Here is a 16,437-nt window from a genome sequence, read left to right as displayed (position 1 = left end):
TAAAATTATTGAGCATTTACTAGTAATAAATAACATTGCCTTATTGTTCTATATAGAAAACATTATGTAGCTTTTTAAAGTTGGAATTTCACTGTCACTAAGATATACTACACTATATTTGGAAGACCCTTTGTCACAGTTTAAAAAAAAAAAAAAGAACCTAAAGAGGATGAGTAGCACAGAAAATTGCACCATTTTATTTTTTTTCTCCCACTCTGTCATATTTAGAGAAGTAAAACCAAAAGTCATTCGTTACATAACAAAATTATAAAAGCAATCATAAGTTGACATTTTGAGAACTTTTCTCCTTCTGCATATTATGTATACAGTTCCTAGTAGGAATAGTAGGATAGTAACTATACAGTAAAAATTTGTCATAGAAAGAAGAACAAGATTTATTTATATTTTGTAAGTTACTAGGTATTTCTTATAGCAATATATTTTCTCAATAGTGGGTTTTGGAGTATTTTTCACTGAAAACATAGGAAGTACAAAGGTAGTAATACGTGCTTTTGCTTAGAAAGGTAAGATGAGGAAGTAACAGGCTAGGGACACAGAGAACCAGAAGACTGAAAACCACTGGCTAGGGATATTTCTGTGTCCTAACACATCTCTACTAGTTACAGGTACTTTCACTGTAAGCATATTTGCTATAGACATCTTTCTCAGAGCATTTTTCCACAGACATTTTTGCCATATAACTCTCAGGCCATAGGGCTTCCCTGGTAGCTCAGCTGGTAAAGTATCCACCTGCAATGAAGGAGCTGCTGCTGTTGCTGCTGCTAAGTCGCTTCAGTCATGTCCAACTCTGTACGACCCCATAGACAGCAGCCCACCAGGCTCCCCTATCCCTGGGATTCTCCAGGCAAGAACACAATGAAGGAGAGCCTGGTTCAATTCCTGGGTCAGGAAGTTCCCCTGGAGAAGGGATAGGCTACCCACTCCAGTATTCTTGGGCTTCCCTGGTGGCTCAGATGGTAAAGAGTCCACCTGCAATGCAGGAGACCTGGGTTCAATCCGTGGGTTTGATGGGCTACAGTCCAAGGGTCAGACACGACTGAGTGACTAAGTACAGCACGGCACATGTAATATCACAGATTTAGTGATCAGGCCACAAGACAATTTTGCTCTAAGAGATAAAATACCTGGTTAATAGGTTCATTTGACATATACAACCAAAAAATCATGACAGATGACAATGATTTACCCCATGGATTGTTATTGTTGTTTTTTCTTTGAAACACTACACTGGGGTAGAAAGAGGCTGAGACCACAGGCCTGACAGACCCAGAGTTGAACACATATTTCTTTGTGGCTTATCTGGTAAAGAATCTGCCTGAAATGTGGGAGGCCTGGGTTAGGAAGATCCCCTGGAGAAGGGAAACACTACCCACTCCAGTATTCTGGCCTAGAGAATTCCATGGACTATATAATACATGGGGTCACAAAGAGTCAAACATGACTGAGTGCCTTTCACTTTCACTTTTCCCATAGAACTTTGGAACATGTATCAATGGACATGTGACAATATGCCAAGGACAAACAGTATAGAAGATTTTTCCAGTCCACCACAAAGCTCAGTTACAAATATGCATCCCAGTAGTTGGAAACTGATACCTCTTGCAGTGATGGATGAAGTTTTAGTGAATAAAAAAATAAAAACAATGCCAAATAAATAAACAAGTAAAAAATATATAAAAAAACAATGAACAAATACCTAGAGACAAGTGCTTAGGTACAACTCACAAAATAAAATCAGTTATCTGTGCAGCATTGGCATGGAACTACACACATTTTAATTGTATTTAATTATTTTGTATTTTACAATAAAGTCTTTATAATTTTGTTAATCATTTCTCATGATTCATTAGGTGGTTTTGTTGTTGTTCAATCACTAAATCAAGTCCAACTCTTTGCAACCCAACGGACTGCAGCATGCCAGGTTTCCCTGTCCTTCACTATCTCCCAGAATTTGCTCAAACCCAAGTCCAGTGTGTCAGTGATGCCATCCAACTGTTTCATCCTCTGTCACCCTCTTCTCCTGCCCTCAGTCTTGCCCAGGATCAGGGCCTTTTCCAATGAGCCGGCCCTTCACATCAGGTGGCCACATGCAATCTTCAGCTTTAGCATCAGTTCTTCCAATGAATATTCAGAATTGATTTCCTTTAGGATCAACTGGTTTGATCTCCTTGCTGTACAAGGGAATTTCATGAGTCTTCTCCAGCGCCACAGATTGGAAGCATCAATTCTTTGGCACTCAGCCTTCTTTATGATCCAATTCTCACATCCATACATGAGTACTGGAAAAATCATAGCTTTGACTTTGAAACTTTTGTCAGCAAATTGATATCTCTGCTTTTTAACTTGCTTAATAGGTTTTTCATAGCTTTCCTTCCAAGGAGAAAGCATCTTTTAACTTCATGACTGCAGTCACTATCTGCAGTGATTTTGGAGCCCAAGAAAATAAAGTCTGTCACTGTCTCCACTTTATCCTCTTTGCCATGAAGTGATGGGACTGGATTCCATGATCTTTGTTTTTTGAATGTTGAATTTTAAGCCAGCTTTTTCACTCTCTTTCACTTTCATCAAGAAGCTCTTTAGTTCCTCTTTTGTTTTTTTTCTGCCTTTAGAGTGGTATCATCTGCATGTATAAAGTTGTTGATATTTCTCCCAGCAATCTTGATTCCTTCTTGTGATTCATCCAGCCTAGCATTTCACATGATGTACTCTGCATATAAGTTAAATAAGCAGGGTGACAATATACAGCCTTGATGTACCCCTTTCCCAATTTGGAACCAGTCCATTGTTCCATGTCCAGTCCTAACTTGCTTCTTGACCTGCATACAGGTTTCTCAGGAGGCAAGCAAGGTGGTCTGGTTGAGAATCTTCCACAATTTGTTGTGATCCACACAATCAAAGGCTTTAGCATAGTCAATGAAGCATATTTTTCCTGGAATTTCTTGCTTTTTCTATGATCCAACACATGTTGGCAATTGATCTCTGGTTCTTCTGCCTTTTCTAAACCCAGTTTGTTAATCTGGAAGTTCTTGGTTCACATAGTACTGAAGTCTAGCTTAAAAGATTTTGAGAATAACCTTGTTAGCATGTGAAATGAGGATCATTGTATGGTCATTTGAACACTTTTTGTCATTGCCCTTCTCTGGGATTGGAATGAAAACTGACCTTTTCCAGTCCTATGGCCACTGCTGAGTTTTCCAAATTTGCTGATATATTACATGCAGAACTTTAATAGCATTGTCTTTTAAGATTTAAAATAGCTCAGCTAGAGTTCCATCACCTCCACTAGCTTTTAAAATTTGCTTTTAAATGTCCCTTTTTTATTTTTTGTCACTATATCTTTTATGGCAAAATTGCCTTATGATCAATAAATTATTCAGTAAAAATACTCACAGCAAAGATATCTATGACAAAAATACCGGACATGATTTCTAATGTCTTTCCCTCTAAATCTCCAGCATTCTTTGCTTGGTTCATTGCAATGGCTTATTGATGTATTTTCCTGCTGTTAACTTGCCTTACATCATCTAATATAAACACAGATATAATCTGACCCAGATTGTGTGACAACCTTGTTGAAAATCCTTCAGGGCTTTCCATTTCACTTAGAATAAAAGGAAAAGTCCTTGAAATGCCCTTCAAGGTAGGAACAGTATCCATTTCATCTCCTCCAAGTCTCATCTCCTTCCCTCTCATCCAGCCATCTCAGCTTTCTTGCTCTGTCTGGGATAGACTCTCCTGGGATAGGACCATGGCTTGCTTTCTTATCTTTGAGCCTCTGCTGAAATGGTACTTTCTCAAAAAGATCTTCTTAGATGAGTCTATTTAAAATTACAAATATGCCATTCTCTCTGAGACTTTCTATATCCCTTCCCTGCTTTATTCTTCTTTAAGGAAGCTTCCATCTCATTAAGCTGTACATTTTATTTACTTATTTGCTTCTTCTATGTCGCTCTGCAGTAAAATACAATGTAATAAAGGAAAGGAATCTTTGTTAAATGAATACAAGGATGGTCATTTTAACACTCTAACACTTGTGTCTGGGAAAACTACTTCTCTAGGCCAAAAGGGTATTTGGGGAAACTTGGACACACACAAACTTCTTTAGGGCGTTACTTAGTGTTATGAGTGAGTTGTGCTAAGGCATCATTATGTAAAATTCTCTCTGCCCCTTTCCCAGCATTTTATGAATTTTATGAGCACTGGGGGCTTAGATGGGATACACTAGAAAGCTTAAGTGTTATATCAACACCTATAACCTAGAGAAAGAAAGCAGATTCTAGCTGTGTCCAGAGGAATGCCAAAGGACAATGTAAAGGGGAACACCTATATGCCTGATTTTCTCTTAGAAGTAGAAATAATCTCCATGTGGCAAGATCCTCAATCAAAAGAATAATCTATATTCCATGTAATGAATTTAGAGGGCTTCCCTGGTAGCTCGGGCTTCCCTGATAGCTCCAGCTGATAGCTCAGTTGGTAAAAATCTGCTTGCAAAGCAGGAGACCCGGTTTTATTCCTGGGAAGTATCCGCTGGGAAGATCCCACTCTAGTATTCTTGGGCTTCCCTTGGTGGCTCAGATGGTAAAAATCCACCTGCGATGCAGGAGACCTGGGTTCGATCCCTGGGTTTGGAAGATCCCCTGGAGAAGGTTATGACCACTCACTCCAGTATTCTGGCCTGGAGAATTCCATGGACTATATAATCCATGGGGTCACAAAGTCCATGGAATCAGACATGACTGAGCTTCTGACTATAATTAATCTACAGATTTTGATATTTCTCAGAGAGAAGCCATCTAAATTTATTAAAGTTTTAAATACTTTTAATCACACAATACTATAATGTTGAGTTTATCCCCAAGGTTTTCTCTTCATTCTTTGAACAAATACTTCTTATAGCTTTTAGGTACCATTCTAGGTGCTTGGAATTGAATAGTTCTCACTAATTAAAGAGATAGTCCTCTCTTGGGACTGTAGTCAGAGACACTGATGTTGATCAAGCAATTAAAAAATAAATAGAAGATTAAATCTATGGCCATTTCCAATGAGTTACATAGAAATCTGAAAAAGTAAAATATGAACTGACATAATCAGGAAAGACAGGAAAGGCTTCTCTTAACATGACCATTATAAATGAGAGATAAAAATATAGGAGATAACTGCAGAAGCCAGTGGGGATAGGTCAAGAGATGGACCCACAGGCAGACAACCTCTGGCTGTGTGTATTTGAGATTCACAGAGGCTACCACAGGTAGCAAGGTATCAATTCTGGTTTGTTTTTTTTTAAATTTTTATTGGAGCATAGTTTGTTTAAGATGTCGTGTTACTTTCTGCCATACAACAAAGGGAATCAAACAGAGGTATCAGTTCTTTACTGAGGGACTTGTTCCTCTTAGTACTGGGGCTTATATGGGATACACTAGAAAGATGGATGGAGAAAATCCAGTGAAGCTCCAGGTCTGAATATACATCTCTAAAAAAGGCAAAGCAGGAAGGATCCTGGCACTCTGCCTGATGAATTTTCCCTGACTGAAGAGGAGTATTCCATTCCTATATTGAGGAACTGTGAACACACTGGCTGTTTCCAGGCACTTTTATTTTAGCATATGCTCCTCACTTCCCCCTTATAGATGACAGTACATTTCACCACTGCCTATGAGAATCACAGTAACTCTCTCCTGTTTAGGGCAGGAAGTAAACACAGCTGCTGTCCCAAGTATTACAGGAAGTCTTTTGCATCATTAGTTTGGGTGAGACACTTCCAGGTTTTGACTCTATCTTAGAGAGATTGTCCCAGGGTGGTTTCTTCTCTGGAAGCCAAGTAGGAGGGATGTCTTATACCCTTCCTTCCTCTCCTCCTCTCCTTTCCTTCCCCTTTTTCTGATATTGTGTCACTTACTCCCTAGGTCCCGACAGCTGGCTCAGATGGCTGAGACAATGTCTGTAACAGTGGAAGAGATACTTCAAATTGGGACACTTTGAATCTCACTTATTTCTGAAAAACCAAAAAAGGTCAGCTGAAGCTTTAAGCCACGTCATTTTGGAAACAATAAAGAACAAAAGAACAGTGGAGCTTGGAGTAATTTTCAAAATTAGAAAACAGAAACCATTAAAAAATCAATGGGATCTATATTAATTTATAAATAAACAGAGAATATTACTTTAAGTCAAGTCTATAATGGGACTCCTGGGCCAGAAATCCCCACAAAACCCATTCCTGAATTTCCCACCACACCTCCTCCTTTACATGCACACTGTTAGATCTTATTCTACCTCAAGGAAGGGAGTTAGAAAGGGAAAGGAGTCTTTTTCATAAAAATAAATGCCTATGATGGCAGCACCCCCAAAGATCTTCTCTTCTCTCACACAGCTGTTTTCTCTCTGTGTTCTTTTTGCTTCCTTTTCTTTATCTCTTTTTAGCTTCTCTACCTCAGTCATTTCCTTACTTCTCCTACCTCTCCTGTCACCTCTCATAGTCATTTACCTTGTTTTCCTTGCATCGTATATTCATTCATTCTCTATGTATTTACTGAAAGCCCTTGAAGTGCCAGGCACTATTCTGGTCTCAGGGATGCATAGCAAGAAAGACACAGTCATTGCCCTTGTGGAATCTACATTCTAGTCAAGAACACAAATATAGGAATGAAAACTAAAAGAACAAATAAATAATTTCAAGTTGTGGTAAGATTTGTAATAAATTAAAAGATCACTAGATAAATGTAAAGATAAGAGGTAAGCAGGGGTATGTCATCTGGATTCGAGGTTTGTAGCAACTTTCAAAACCATTTGAGTGTGGTGAAACTTACTGACTCCTTCTCAGTGTAGTCTTTTAGGCATATAAAATAAAAGAAATGGAACTATAAATAAGGCAATTATACTGAAACATATTTCTATCCATTCATCTCTTGGGAGTACACTGACCCCAGATCAGATTCTTTGCAGGACAACATAAAGAGTTTTGATATTGTTTGAAGTAGAATAGGAGGTAATTATAAAGTTTTAACTGGGGGGAGTAATAAAGTATGATTTATATTTTTAAAGGATCACTGTTGTTACTGTATGGAAATACATTTTGTTTCACATGGCTAATAGTAGAAGCAAAGGAATATTTAGAAAGCAACTACATTGGTGTTGGAAAGATGATCCTAACATAGTCTCAGCTAGAGCAGTTATGGAGAGACTATTTCCAAACGAGTGTCACTTAGAGTAGGCCCATAAGGGAACATGCATGCCCTAAGAAGAGAAGAAATAGACTGGAAAGAAAGATGTAAATAAGTCCTTTTCCTTTTCCTACTTTTCCAAAGCCTTCCCTCAGTCCTTTGAAGACTCTTTTGAAGCACATTTAGTGAACTCCATCTGAAGCACGTGGCTGATAGCCCACAGCATATACAAAACAATTCCATGATACTTACTTGAAGCAAATATATTTCCAGTAAATCGTAAAAGAAGCAATTCTCCTTCTTTCACTTGGAAATGGCGAGATGGTTCTGGAGGACCACTAGAAGCTTCTGAGCGCAAGTTCCCAAGCACCTGGTATAAATCTTTAGAAGGCACCACTAAAATAACAATTCCATGTGGGTTGTCTTTCCGGTAATAAAGGATAGCACAGGCAGTGGTGCTGAACATGGCTTCCTCCAAAGACTTCACAAAGGAAACCAAATGGCTGTTGTCCACATTGGAGGAAGAGTGAAGCACGATAAACCTGCATGGAAGTAAAGAGGAGTGACCTGAGGGAAAACAACCAGTCTCAAAACTATCACAAATAACTAATAACACCTCCCAAAAGCCATTAAAAACCCAGCCTCCTTTAAAAATCAAGCATTCTAAAGACTGATTAAATTTATTAATGGAATGAATTTGAATGAATGACTTGAGTGAAACTCTTGGCAGTCAGGAAACCAGCTTAAATCAAGCTAAATCTAAAACAGATGCCCATAAACAAAGAACTCGTCCAGTTTCAGCTTAGCTCTACCTATGGCAGCATATTTTAGATTACAGTTTACCTAGCGTTACCAAAGAGCACCCCTTCCAAAAGAAAAAGGTAATCAAGATAATCCATTTATTATCAATAATGTCCTAATATTAATAGGATAAAAATATACATCATATTCAGTGGGGATTGAAATATTCATCTCATCACTGTGTGATAAGGGTTGTCATGGTGTACCCCAAATGGTTGGAACTGTGTCATTTCCACCCAACTTCTGTATCGGAGGGCAGATCCCCAATACCTCAGAATGTGACCTTATTTGGAGGTAATCAAATCAGTGTGAGGTCATTAAAGAGCCCCCTCCCCAGCACAGCCCCACATCCACAGACAAAGACTAACTGATGAAAGGGTGTAAAGCCAGTCTCCTCGGTACTCACATCAGGGCTTTCCTGAGGTGTCAGGCTGAGGTAAAACCTCAACTTAAGCCGCAGTTTCTCCCGTTTCTTCCCTTGCCCCTACCTGCTTTTCTGCTCAACAGGAGTCCCCTGGGAGCCTTCTCTCAGTCTGTCACCTGCATTCTCATTTTAGACCCTTTCTAGGGAAACTGACCCCCAACAATTGTAGATGTAAGCTCTTCCTTTGTAAGATAAAGGCTGTCTTTGGATGTGTGATGGCCCTCTCTTTATGAGTGTCTACTTCTCATGAACTTTAAGATGTCTAAAACTCTTCTTGTAATGAGCTGTCTAGAAAACATGGAAATGAGAGAGCAAAATGAGGACACAGAAATAACAAATTCAGTTAATACATACGTAGGAGATGAGCATAATAAGAACAGTTAATTACTATCTCCATGGAATTTCAGAAATGAAGACACTATTTTAGAACTATTTTGGAGTTAGAAGAAAGCTGTAAAAATAAGTCTAAGTTAAGAGTGGTTTCCAACAGCACTTATTAAACTATCATGAATGAAATTACAGATAGTGTATTCATGTCAGATCTAGTTTGCATTTTCAACACACCCTAAAGGACTATTCATATCTCTATCTGAGAAATAAAAAAAAATTTAATCCTATGATTCTACTTCTATAAACATCAATTACAAGCCATCAGAAGAGAATATCATCAACATTTATTGTTTACTATTGTATTACCTCTCTAGATGTTCACACAATTCAAATGATATCGAGCCACTCTGCACAGACCTCACCACGACATCATCAAGCACAAACCAACCACTCTCCCGGCTTCTGAATCCCAATAATTTAAAAGATTCACAAGCATTGTTCCTGGGTCTTCTTATGGAAGTGCTTTTTGTCCTATATTACAGTAGCAGGAGAGAAATTTGTAAGATTTGTGTAGCATAAATCATATTTAATTAATTCATTCTTTCTTTAAGTGAACAATCCAATAACAGTTCTTTAAGTATATGTTGTGTGCCAGTCATTATACCATGCACCAAGAACACAAAGATAAGAAACATTTTGCCCTTGCTCAACAGAAGCTCACAGTATTAATCACAGGACAAGGTGATCTGTGTAGGAATGAAGGGAATGTATGAGACAGTTTAACAACAGAAGGAGAGCTTGCAAAGTGGCAATGCTAATATTCAAGATGAGCTTTGGAGAATGAGAAGCATTTTGCTCCTAGCAAAAAAGTTAAAGGAATATCCCAAGGCAGTAAACTCACTGATGTAAACCAATACTTTAGGATAGCCAAGACTCATGATATAGCAACCATAAATTCTGGAGCAATGCTACCTACTTCCAAATTCTGGATGGCTCTGCCTTGACCTCCCTATATCTCAGTCTTCTCATCTGTAATATGAGTGTAATGATACTATCAATCTTATAGGATTAAATGAGTTACAGTTTGTAAAGCACATAAAATTGTATAAGCATAAATGGTATTGATATTCTCATCCTAATTCCTACAGCAGGCTTGGTCAATTAGCTTTCTTGTACAATTCTCCTTGCTAATCTGCCCCACCTTAAAGCCTTAAAAGAGGCAGTTATACGCATTATGTGATACTTTCCCCTAACCAGAGCTGATTTTGCTAACAGTGGATCAATTTCCAATACCTAGACAATTTGATTCCTGTCTTTGAAATTTAACTAATAAAGAGGCCCAGAGATTGTATTATAACTTGTTGCCCTTTGGTTGTAGTGCCCTGGGCTATGAAAATGAGTAAGCAGAGAGATTATTAAGAAAGAAATGCCAGAGCAGATGTGAAGAGAGAAAAGGAAAAACAATAAACAAAAAAACATGATTGAGTAGTGCAGGCTAGGAGATGGAGAAAGCAGAGATTAAGTATTGAAGCCTTACAATTAATTCTTCTTTTCTTAAATTCACTGAAATAGATACCCGTTCCTCATAATTAAAGAAAGAAAATTCCTTGATACTGAATATCTTGCTGTAAAAAGAAAAACGAAACCTGGTCTAATGATGCTACATCCCATAAGAGGATAGAACAACTCTAGCTCTACATCCCGTAAGAATGAAGACAGGGGGCATACCTGGTGGGCCAGTGGTGAAGAAACGCCCTGCCAGTGCAGGGGATATGGGCTCATTCCCCTGATCTGGGAAGATACTACATACAGTGGAGCAACTAAGTCCAAGCGCCGCAATTACTGAGCCTGTACTCTAGAGCCCAGGAGCCGCAACTACTGAACCTACCTGCGGCAACTGTTGAAGCCCGTATGCCCTAGAGTCTGTGCTCCACAACGAGAGATGCCTGCACACCCCAGCTACAGAGTAGCTCCAGCTAACCACAACTAGATGAATAGCCTGCCCAGCAACAAAGACCCCACACAGCCAAAAATAAATAAGTGAAACTACATTTTAAAAAATTAAAAGAATTAAGACAAGGACTTCCCTGTAGGTCTAGAGGTTAAGACTCCTCGCTTTCATGACAAGGGATGTTGGATTTGATCCCTGCTCAGAGAATTAAGATCCCACATGCCATACTATGGGACCAAAAAAGTTAAAACAGAAAAAAAAAAAAAAAGAAGAAGAAGAAAAGAAAACAAACAAAAAAAAGAATGAATATCACATCTTCATTTGTGAATAGAATTAGGTATGTGTTTAAAACCACTTTAGTTTCACAGGTTGAGCTATCTTATGAACCGGAATGAGGAACTGAACTATGTTTAAAATGTCTACCCTTAAAAATTTAGACTATGTTGATCAACCCAGATTAAAATCAGGAGGATAGGGGATAATGTAAGTTTTTAGCTTTTGGCTTATAACCACAAATATGGTAAATTTTAACACTTGCAAGTTAATGATCTATTAACACAGGAAGATATACTGAATCCAGAGTTTTAGTCATTTACTATACATTGACTTAATTATGTGTAATATTAATTTTTTCTGATTAAAGACTACTTTTTCCCTGCTAATAGCCTAAGTTTTCTGTGAAAATCTACATGTTATCAACTGTGGTGGGATTGACCCTACTCCCAGGTCTAGGTGGGTGTTTGATTTGAGCCACATAGTACATTTGGCATTCATCAGTGCTATTTGCCAAAGTACCCAATTTCTGCATATTCTGAGCACATGATAGAATTGTACTTCCTTGTTCCCTATGGTTGAGTGGGGCTATGTGACCAATTCTGGTTAATGAGTATTGAGAAATGTCATTTTGTCATTTTCAGGCCAAGTATGTAACTGCTAGTGTAAGTGTATCTAAAGCTCTTTTTTCTGCTACCATGACAGCAACAAAATGATGACTGCCCTTCAAATTAAGTCTGGGAGAGAGATGACCAAAAGGCAGCCTGTCTTTGATGAATCAGGTTTTTGTTATCATGTGATAAACTAGGCAAGCCTGCCTTGTATAGCACATCTTCCTTTTGGTTTCAGTGATCTGTTTAGTGATGGGTTTGTGACAGATTTGGAGTAAGAATAAGACCCAGGGCTTTTATGTATAGTCATGGGGAAAGGATGATTCTCCTTTTCTACTGAACTTGGAGTTTTGAAGATGTAGAAATATTGCCAGCATGAGGAATGTGTATGTCAAAGAATGAAACCAGCACAGAAAAAGGCAGAAAGAGAAGAAATACTTAAAAATAATATTTTAATATTATTCTTTATGGCTCAAGTGAAACATTAAAATAAAAGTATTCCTAGATTTGTAATTTACATTGGAGAAGGCAATGGCACCCCACTCCAGTACTCTTGCATGGAAAATCCCATGGACGGAGGAGCCTGGTAGGCTGCAGTCCATGGGGTCGCCAAGAGTCGGACACGGCTGAGCGACCTCACTTTAACTTTTCACTTTCGTACATTGGAGAAGGAAATGGCAGCCCACTCCAGTGTTCTTGCTTGGAGAATCCCAGGGACAGGGGAGCCTGATGGGCTGCCGTCTATGGGGTCGCACAGAGTCAGACACGACTGAAGTGACTTAGCAAAGGATTCCGTTTCTTAAGCACTTTGAGTTTGTTTTTCTGTCACTTAAAATCAAAAAAGTCCTTAATGATATGAAGAAAAAATTTAGACTATTTTTTCCATTGAGATACAATATACATATAACTTTATGTGTTTGACATGTACAATGTGATGATTTGATACTTGTATATATTGACAAGTATTGCCATAATTAGGTTAGTTAGTACATCTATCATTTAAAATTTAGTCTTTAATATGATAATAGACACAACTTGTATTGAAATTAAATAATTTGATGACATCCTTATTTATCCCAGATGTTCTTAACAACTCTGCAATTAAACTCTTTGTTTTATACATACCATTAGCAAACTGTGACAAGTAGTATTACCTGGCAGTGAGTAGCCCTTGATCAGACTCCACAAAAGATGAGATTTTGATATACTAATAGTTCCATAAAACATAATCAACCTTTATTAAATCAACTTGTTTATTCAAGAACAGCTGACTTTGCTATTTCTTGGGTACAAGACTCCTTCCATGTCTAAAATTCCAGGCATTGAGGGAATTATGTTTGGCCCATTTGGGGTCAAATATTCAATTACACTGAACACTGAAGAACATGAAAACTTCTATGAGCTCCACATGGATGGAAAAGACAATTTCTAGAATATCTGGTATGATTACCTAAAAAAAAAGTAGAAGGATACACAAACCAGCACATATCTGCCCTAGGCTGCCTTTTTCAAGTCTTACAGTGTATTGATAACATAATTTCCAGACACATGCCTTAGTGCCACACAATTAAAGATTTTTCTCCAAGATAAAAATATCTGTTCGAAAGTACCTCAATATTTTGTCTCTGCAAATAGACAATACAGGAGATTTTTCAAGGATACTTTCTTTTTTTGTTTATTAGACTATATTTTTAGTGCAGTTTTAGATTCATAGTAAAAAGGAGAGGAAGGTACAGAGATTTCCCATATATCACCTACTCTCGCAAATGCATAACTTCCTCCATTTATCCCCATTCCCCATTCCCCACCAGAGTGGTATGCTTACTATAATTGATGAACTTGCATTGGCATAGCATAGCCACCCAAAGTCCATAATCTCATTAGCGTTCACTCTTTGTGTTGCACTGAACGGCTCACAATTAAATAATCTGGCAGTTAAAAAGTGAAAGTTGTTCAGTCTGTCCAACTCTTTGTGACCCCATGGACTATACAGTCCATGGAAATCTCCAGGTCAGAATACTGGAGTGAGTAGCCTTTCCCTTCTCCATCAGATCTTCCCAACCCAGGGATCGAATCCAGGTCTTCCAAATCACAGGCAGGTTCTTTACCAGCTGAGCCACCAAGGAAGACCCAAAATACTGGAGTGGATAGCCTATCCCTTCTCCAGCAGACCTTCCCAACTGAGAAATTGAACCAGGATCTCCTGAATTGCAGGTGGATTCTTAACCAGGTAAGCTATCAGGGAAGCCCTAAGTGCTTCAAAGGAGAGGAATGTTCTGACAATGAACATGCCCAGGAATCTTCCTTAGACGAGGCATCCAATTCTAATTTCCCCTACAGGAACACTAGAAATGGAAATGGCAACCCATTCCATTATTTTTGCCTGGAGAATTTCATGGACAGAGGAGCCTGGCAGGCTACAGTCCATGAGATCGAAAGAATAGGACATGACTGAGTGACTAACACTTCAGTGGATTTGGACAAATACATATGGACACATGTCCATCATTATAGTATTGTACAGAGTATTTTTACCAACCTAAAAATTCTCTGTACTGTGCCTGTTCATCTGTCTCCAATGCCAAACTCCTATAACTATGATATTTTACTATCTTCATGGTTTTGCCATTTCCAAAATGCCATACAGTGTGTATCAGACAGTAGGTAGGTAGCCTTTCCAGATTGGCTTCTTTCACTTGGCAGTATGCATTGAAGGTGCCTCCATGTCTTTCTATGGCTTGTTAGCTCGTTTATTTTTGGTGCTGAATAATATTCTATTGTGTGGGTGTTATTTATTCATTCACCTGCTGAAGAACATCTTGCTTGCTACCAAGTTTTGACAGATAAGAATAAAGCTGCTATAACATCTGTGTGTATACATTTTTAACTCCTTTGGGGGAAATACCAAGGAGTGCTATTGCTGGATCATATGGTGGGATTATATTTAGTTTTGTAAGAAATCAACAAACTATCTTCTGAAGTGTACCATTTTGTATTTCCACCAGCAATGAATGAGAATTCCTGTTTTGCCCCATCTTCACCAGCATTTGAAGTTGTCAATGTCCTGGATTTTGGTCATTCCAATAGGTATGTAGTGATATCTTTGAGTCTCACTTATAACATATGATATGGATCATCTTTTCAAATTCTGATTTGGCAACTGTATGTTGTCTTTGGTGAGGTATCTATTAAAGTTTTTGGCCTATTTTTAAATCAGGTCTTTGTTTTCTTCTTGTTGAGTTTTAGGACTTATTTATAAATTTTGGATAACAGTCCTTTATCAGATGTACATTTTGCAAATATTTGCCCCCAGTTTGTGGCTCATCTTCTTACTCACTTGGCATTTTTTGCCCAGTGTAAAAGTTTCTAATTTTATGAGGTCCAACAATGTCAATTATTTCTTTCACAGACTATACCTTTGATGTTTTATCTAAAAAGTCATCGCCTTACACAAGATCATTTAGATTTTCACCTATGTTAATTCTAGGAGTTTTGTATGTTGTTGTGTTTCATATTTATGTTTACATGCTACTATTTTGGATTAACTTTTGTAAAGGGTATAATATTTGTGTTTAGATTCATTCTTTTTGCGTGTGAATGTTCACTTGTTCCAACTCCATTTGTTGAAGAGACTGACTTGGCTCCATTGTATTGCCTTTTACCCCTCATCAAAGATGTATACAAGTTGGTTGTATTTCCTGGGTTCTCTATTCTGTTCTATTGGTCTATGTGTCAATTCTTAAGTGGTCACTACCACACTGTCTTGATCACCGTAGCTTTATAGTTCACCTTGAAGTCAGGCAGGGTCAGTCTTCTAATGTTGATCTTCCTTAATACAGTAAGTCCCTTATATATGAATGAGTTCTGTTCTGAGAGAGAGTGTATAAGTCCACTTTGTTCATAAGTCCAACAAAGTTAGCCTAGGTATCCAACTAACGTGATTAGCTATATAGTACTATGCTGTAATAGGTTTAATATATTTTTCATGCAAATAATACATAAAAAACAAACACAAAAAATAAAGGAATCATTTTTAATCATGAAGTACCTTGAAAAGTACTGTAGTAGATTACAATAGCTTGCACACAGGGGCTGCCATCTAGTAAAGAAGCAAAAAGAGTTACTGACTAGAGGAATGAGAAGTGGGAGATGGTAGAGCTGATGGATCATCAGCAATAGGAGTTGGAGGGCAAGCTGCAATTTCACTCATGCCTGACGTTGATGGCACAGGTTCTGGTTTCTTGCTGGATTAAATTCTATCTACCCTCTTGAAAAAAAAATCCAGTGATGTCTGGTAGTAGCTCTTTTTTTCTTGTCATAGATGACAAGGTAGCTTTGGATTGCATTCTGCAATAGCTGCTACAACATTCCTGCACCATTCTACATCTGGGTCCTGTCCCTCAAGAACAAACAGTACCTCCTCAAATAAAGAAAACCTCCTTGCCATTTCCTGTGTCATGAATCTCTTTGGTGTTTCAGTTACTCCTTTTCCCTTTGGTTTCTCTTTGTTCTTTCTCTGTTGCGCATTCGCTGTCTCATCCACATTAAAAACCTGCTTAGGTAAATGCAAGCATTAGCTGCTCAGTTGTGTCTGACTCTTTGCAGCTTCATAGACTGTAGCCTACCAGGCTTCCCTGTTCATGGGATTCTCCAAGCAAAAATATTGGATTGGGTTGCCATTTCCTTCTCCAAGGGATCTTCCTAACTCAGGGGTTGAACCCAGGTCTCCTGAATTGCAGGCAGATTCTTTAATATCTGAGCCACCAGGGAAGACTAAGTAAATACTTGCTTTCATCAATGTAGTGAATATAGTGAAGTCGCTCAGTCATGTTCGACTCTTTGCGACCCCGTGGACTGTAGACTACCAGG

The 16,437-nt window shown here is 38.3% G+C and overlaps 1 protein-coding gene across 1 annotated transcript in view; it reads right to left on the bottom strand.

Annotated features, from left to right (window-relative positions):
• DTHD1 (death domain containing 1) overlaps positions 1–16,437 on the bottom strand; it is an 86,754-nt gene that overhangs the window by 48,668 nt on the left and 21,649 nt on the right. Inside the window, exons 5-6 of the mRNA XM_018049361.1 lie at positions 9,100–9,264; positions 7,431–7,720 (exon numbers count right to left, since the gene is read on the bottom strand). Coding sequence (XP_017904850.1) covers positions 7,431–7,720; positions 9,100–9,264 — 455 coding nt within the window. The remainder of the gene's footprint in view (positions 1–7,430; positions 7,721–9,099; positions 9,265–16,437) is intronic.

Source organism: Capra hircus, chromosome 6 (genome assembly GCF_001704415.2).
Source record: "Capra hircus breed San Clemente chromosome 6, ASM170441v1, whole genome shotgun sequence".
Taxonomy (NCBI): domain Eukaryota; kingdom Metazoa; phylum Chordata; class Mammalia; order Artiodactyla; family Bovidae; genus Capra; species Capra hircus.
The sequence above is the reverse complement of the archived record's forward strand: the minus strand, read 5'-3'. Positions and strand labels throughout refer to the sequence as shown.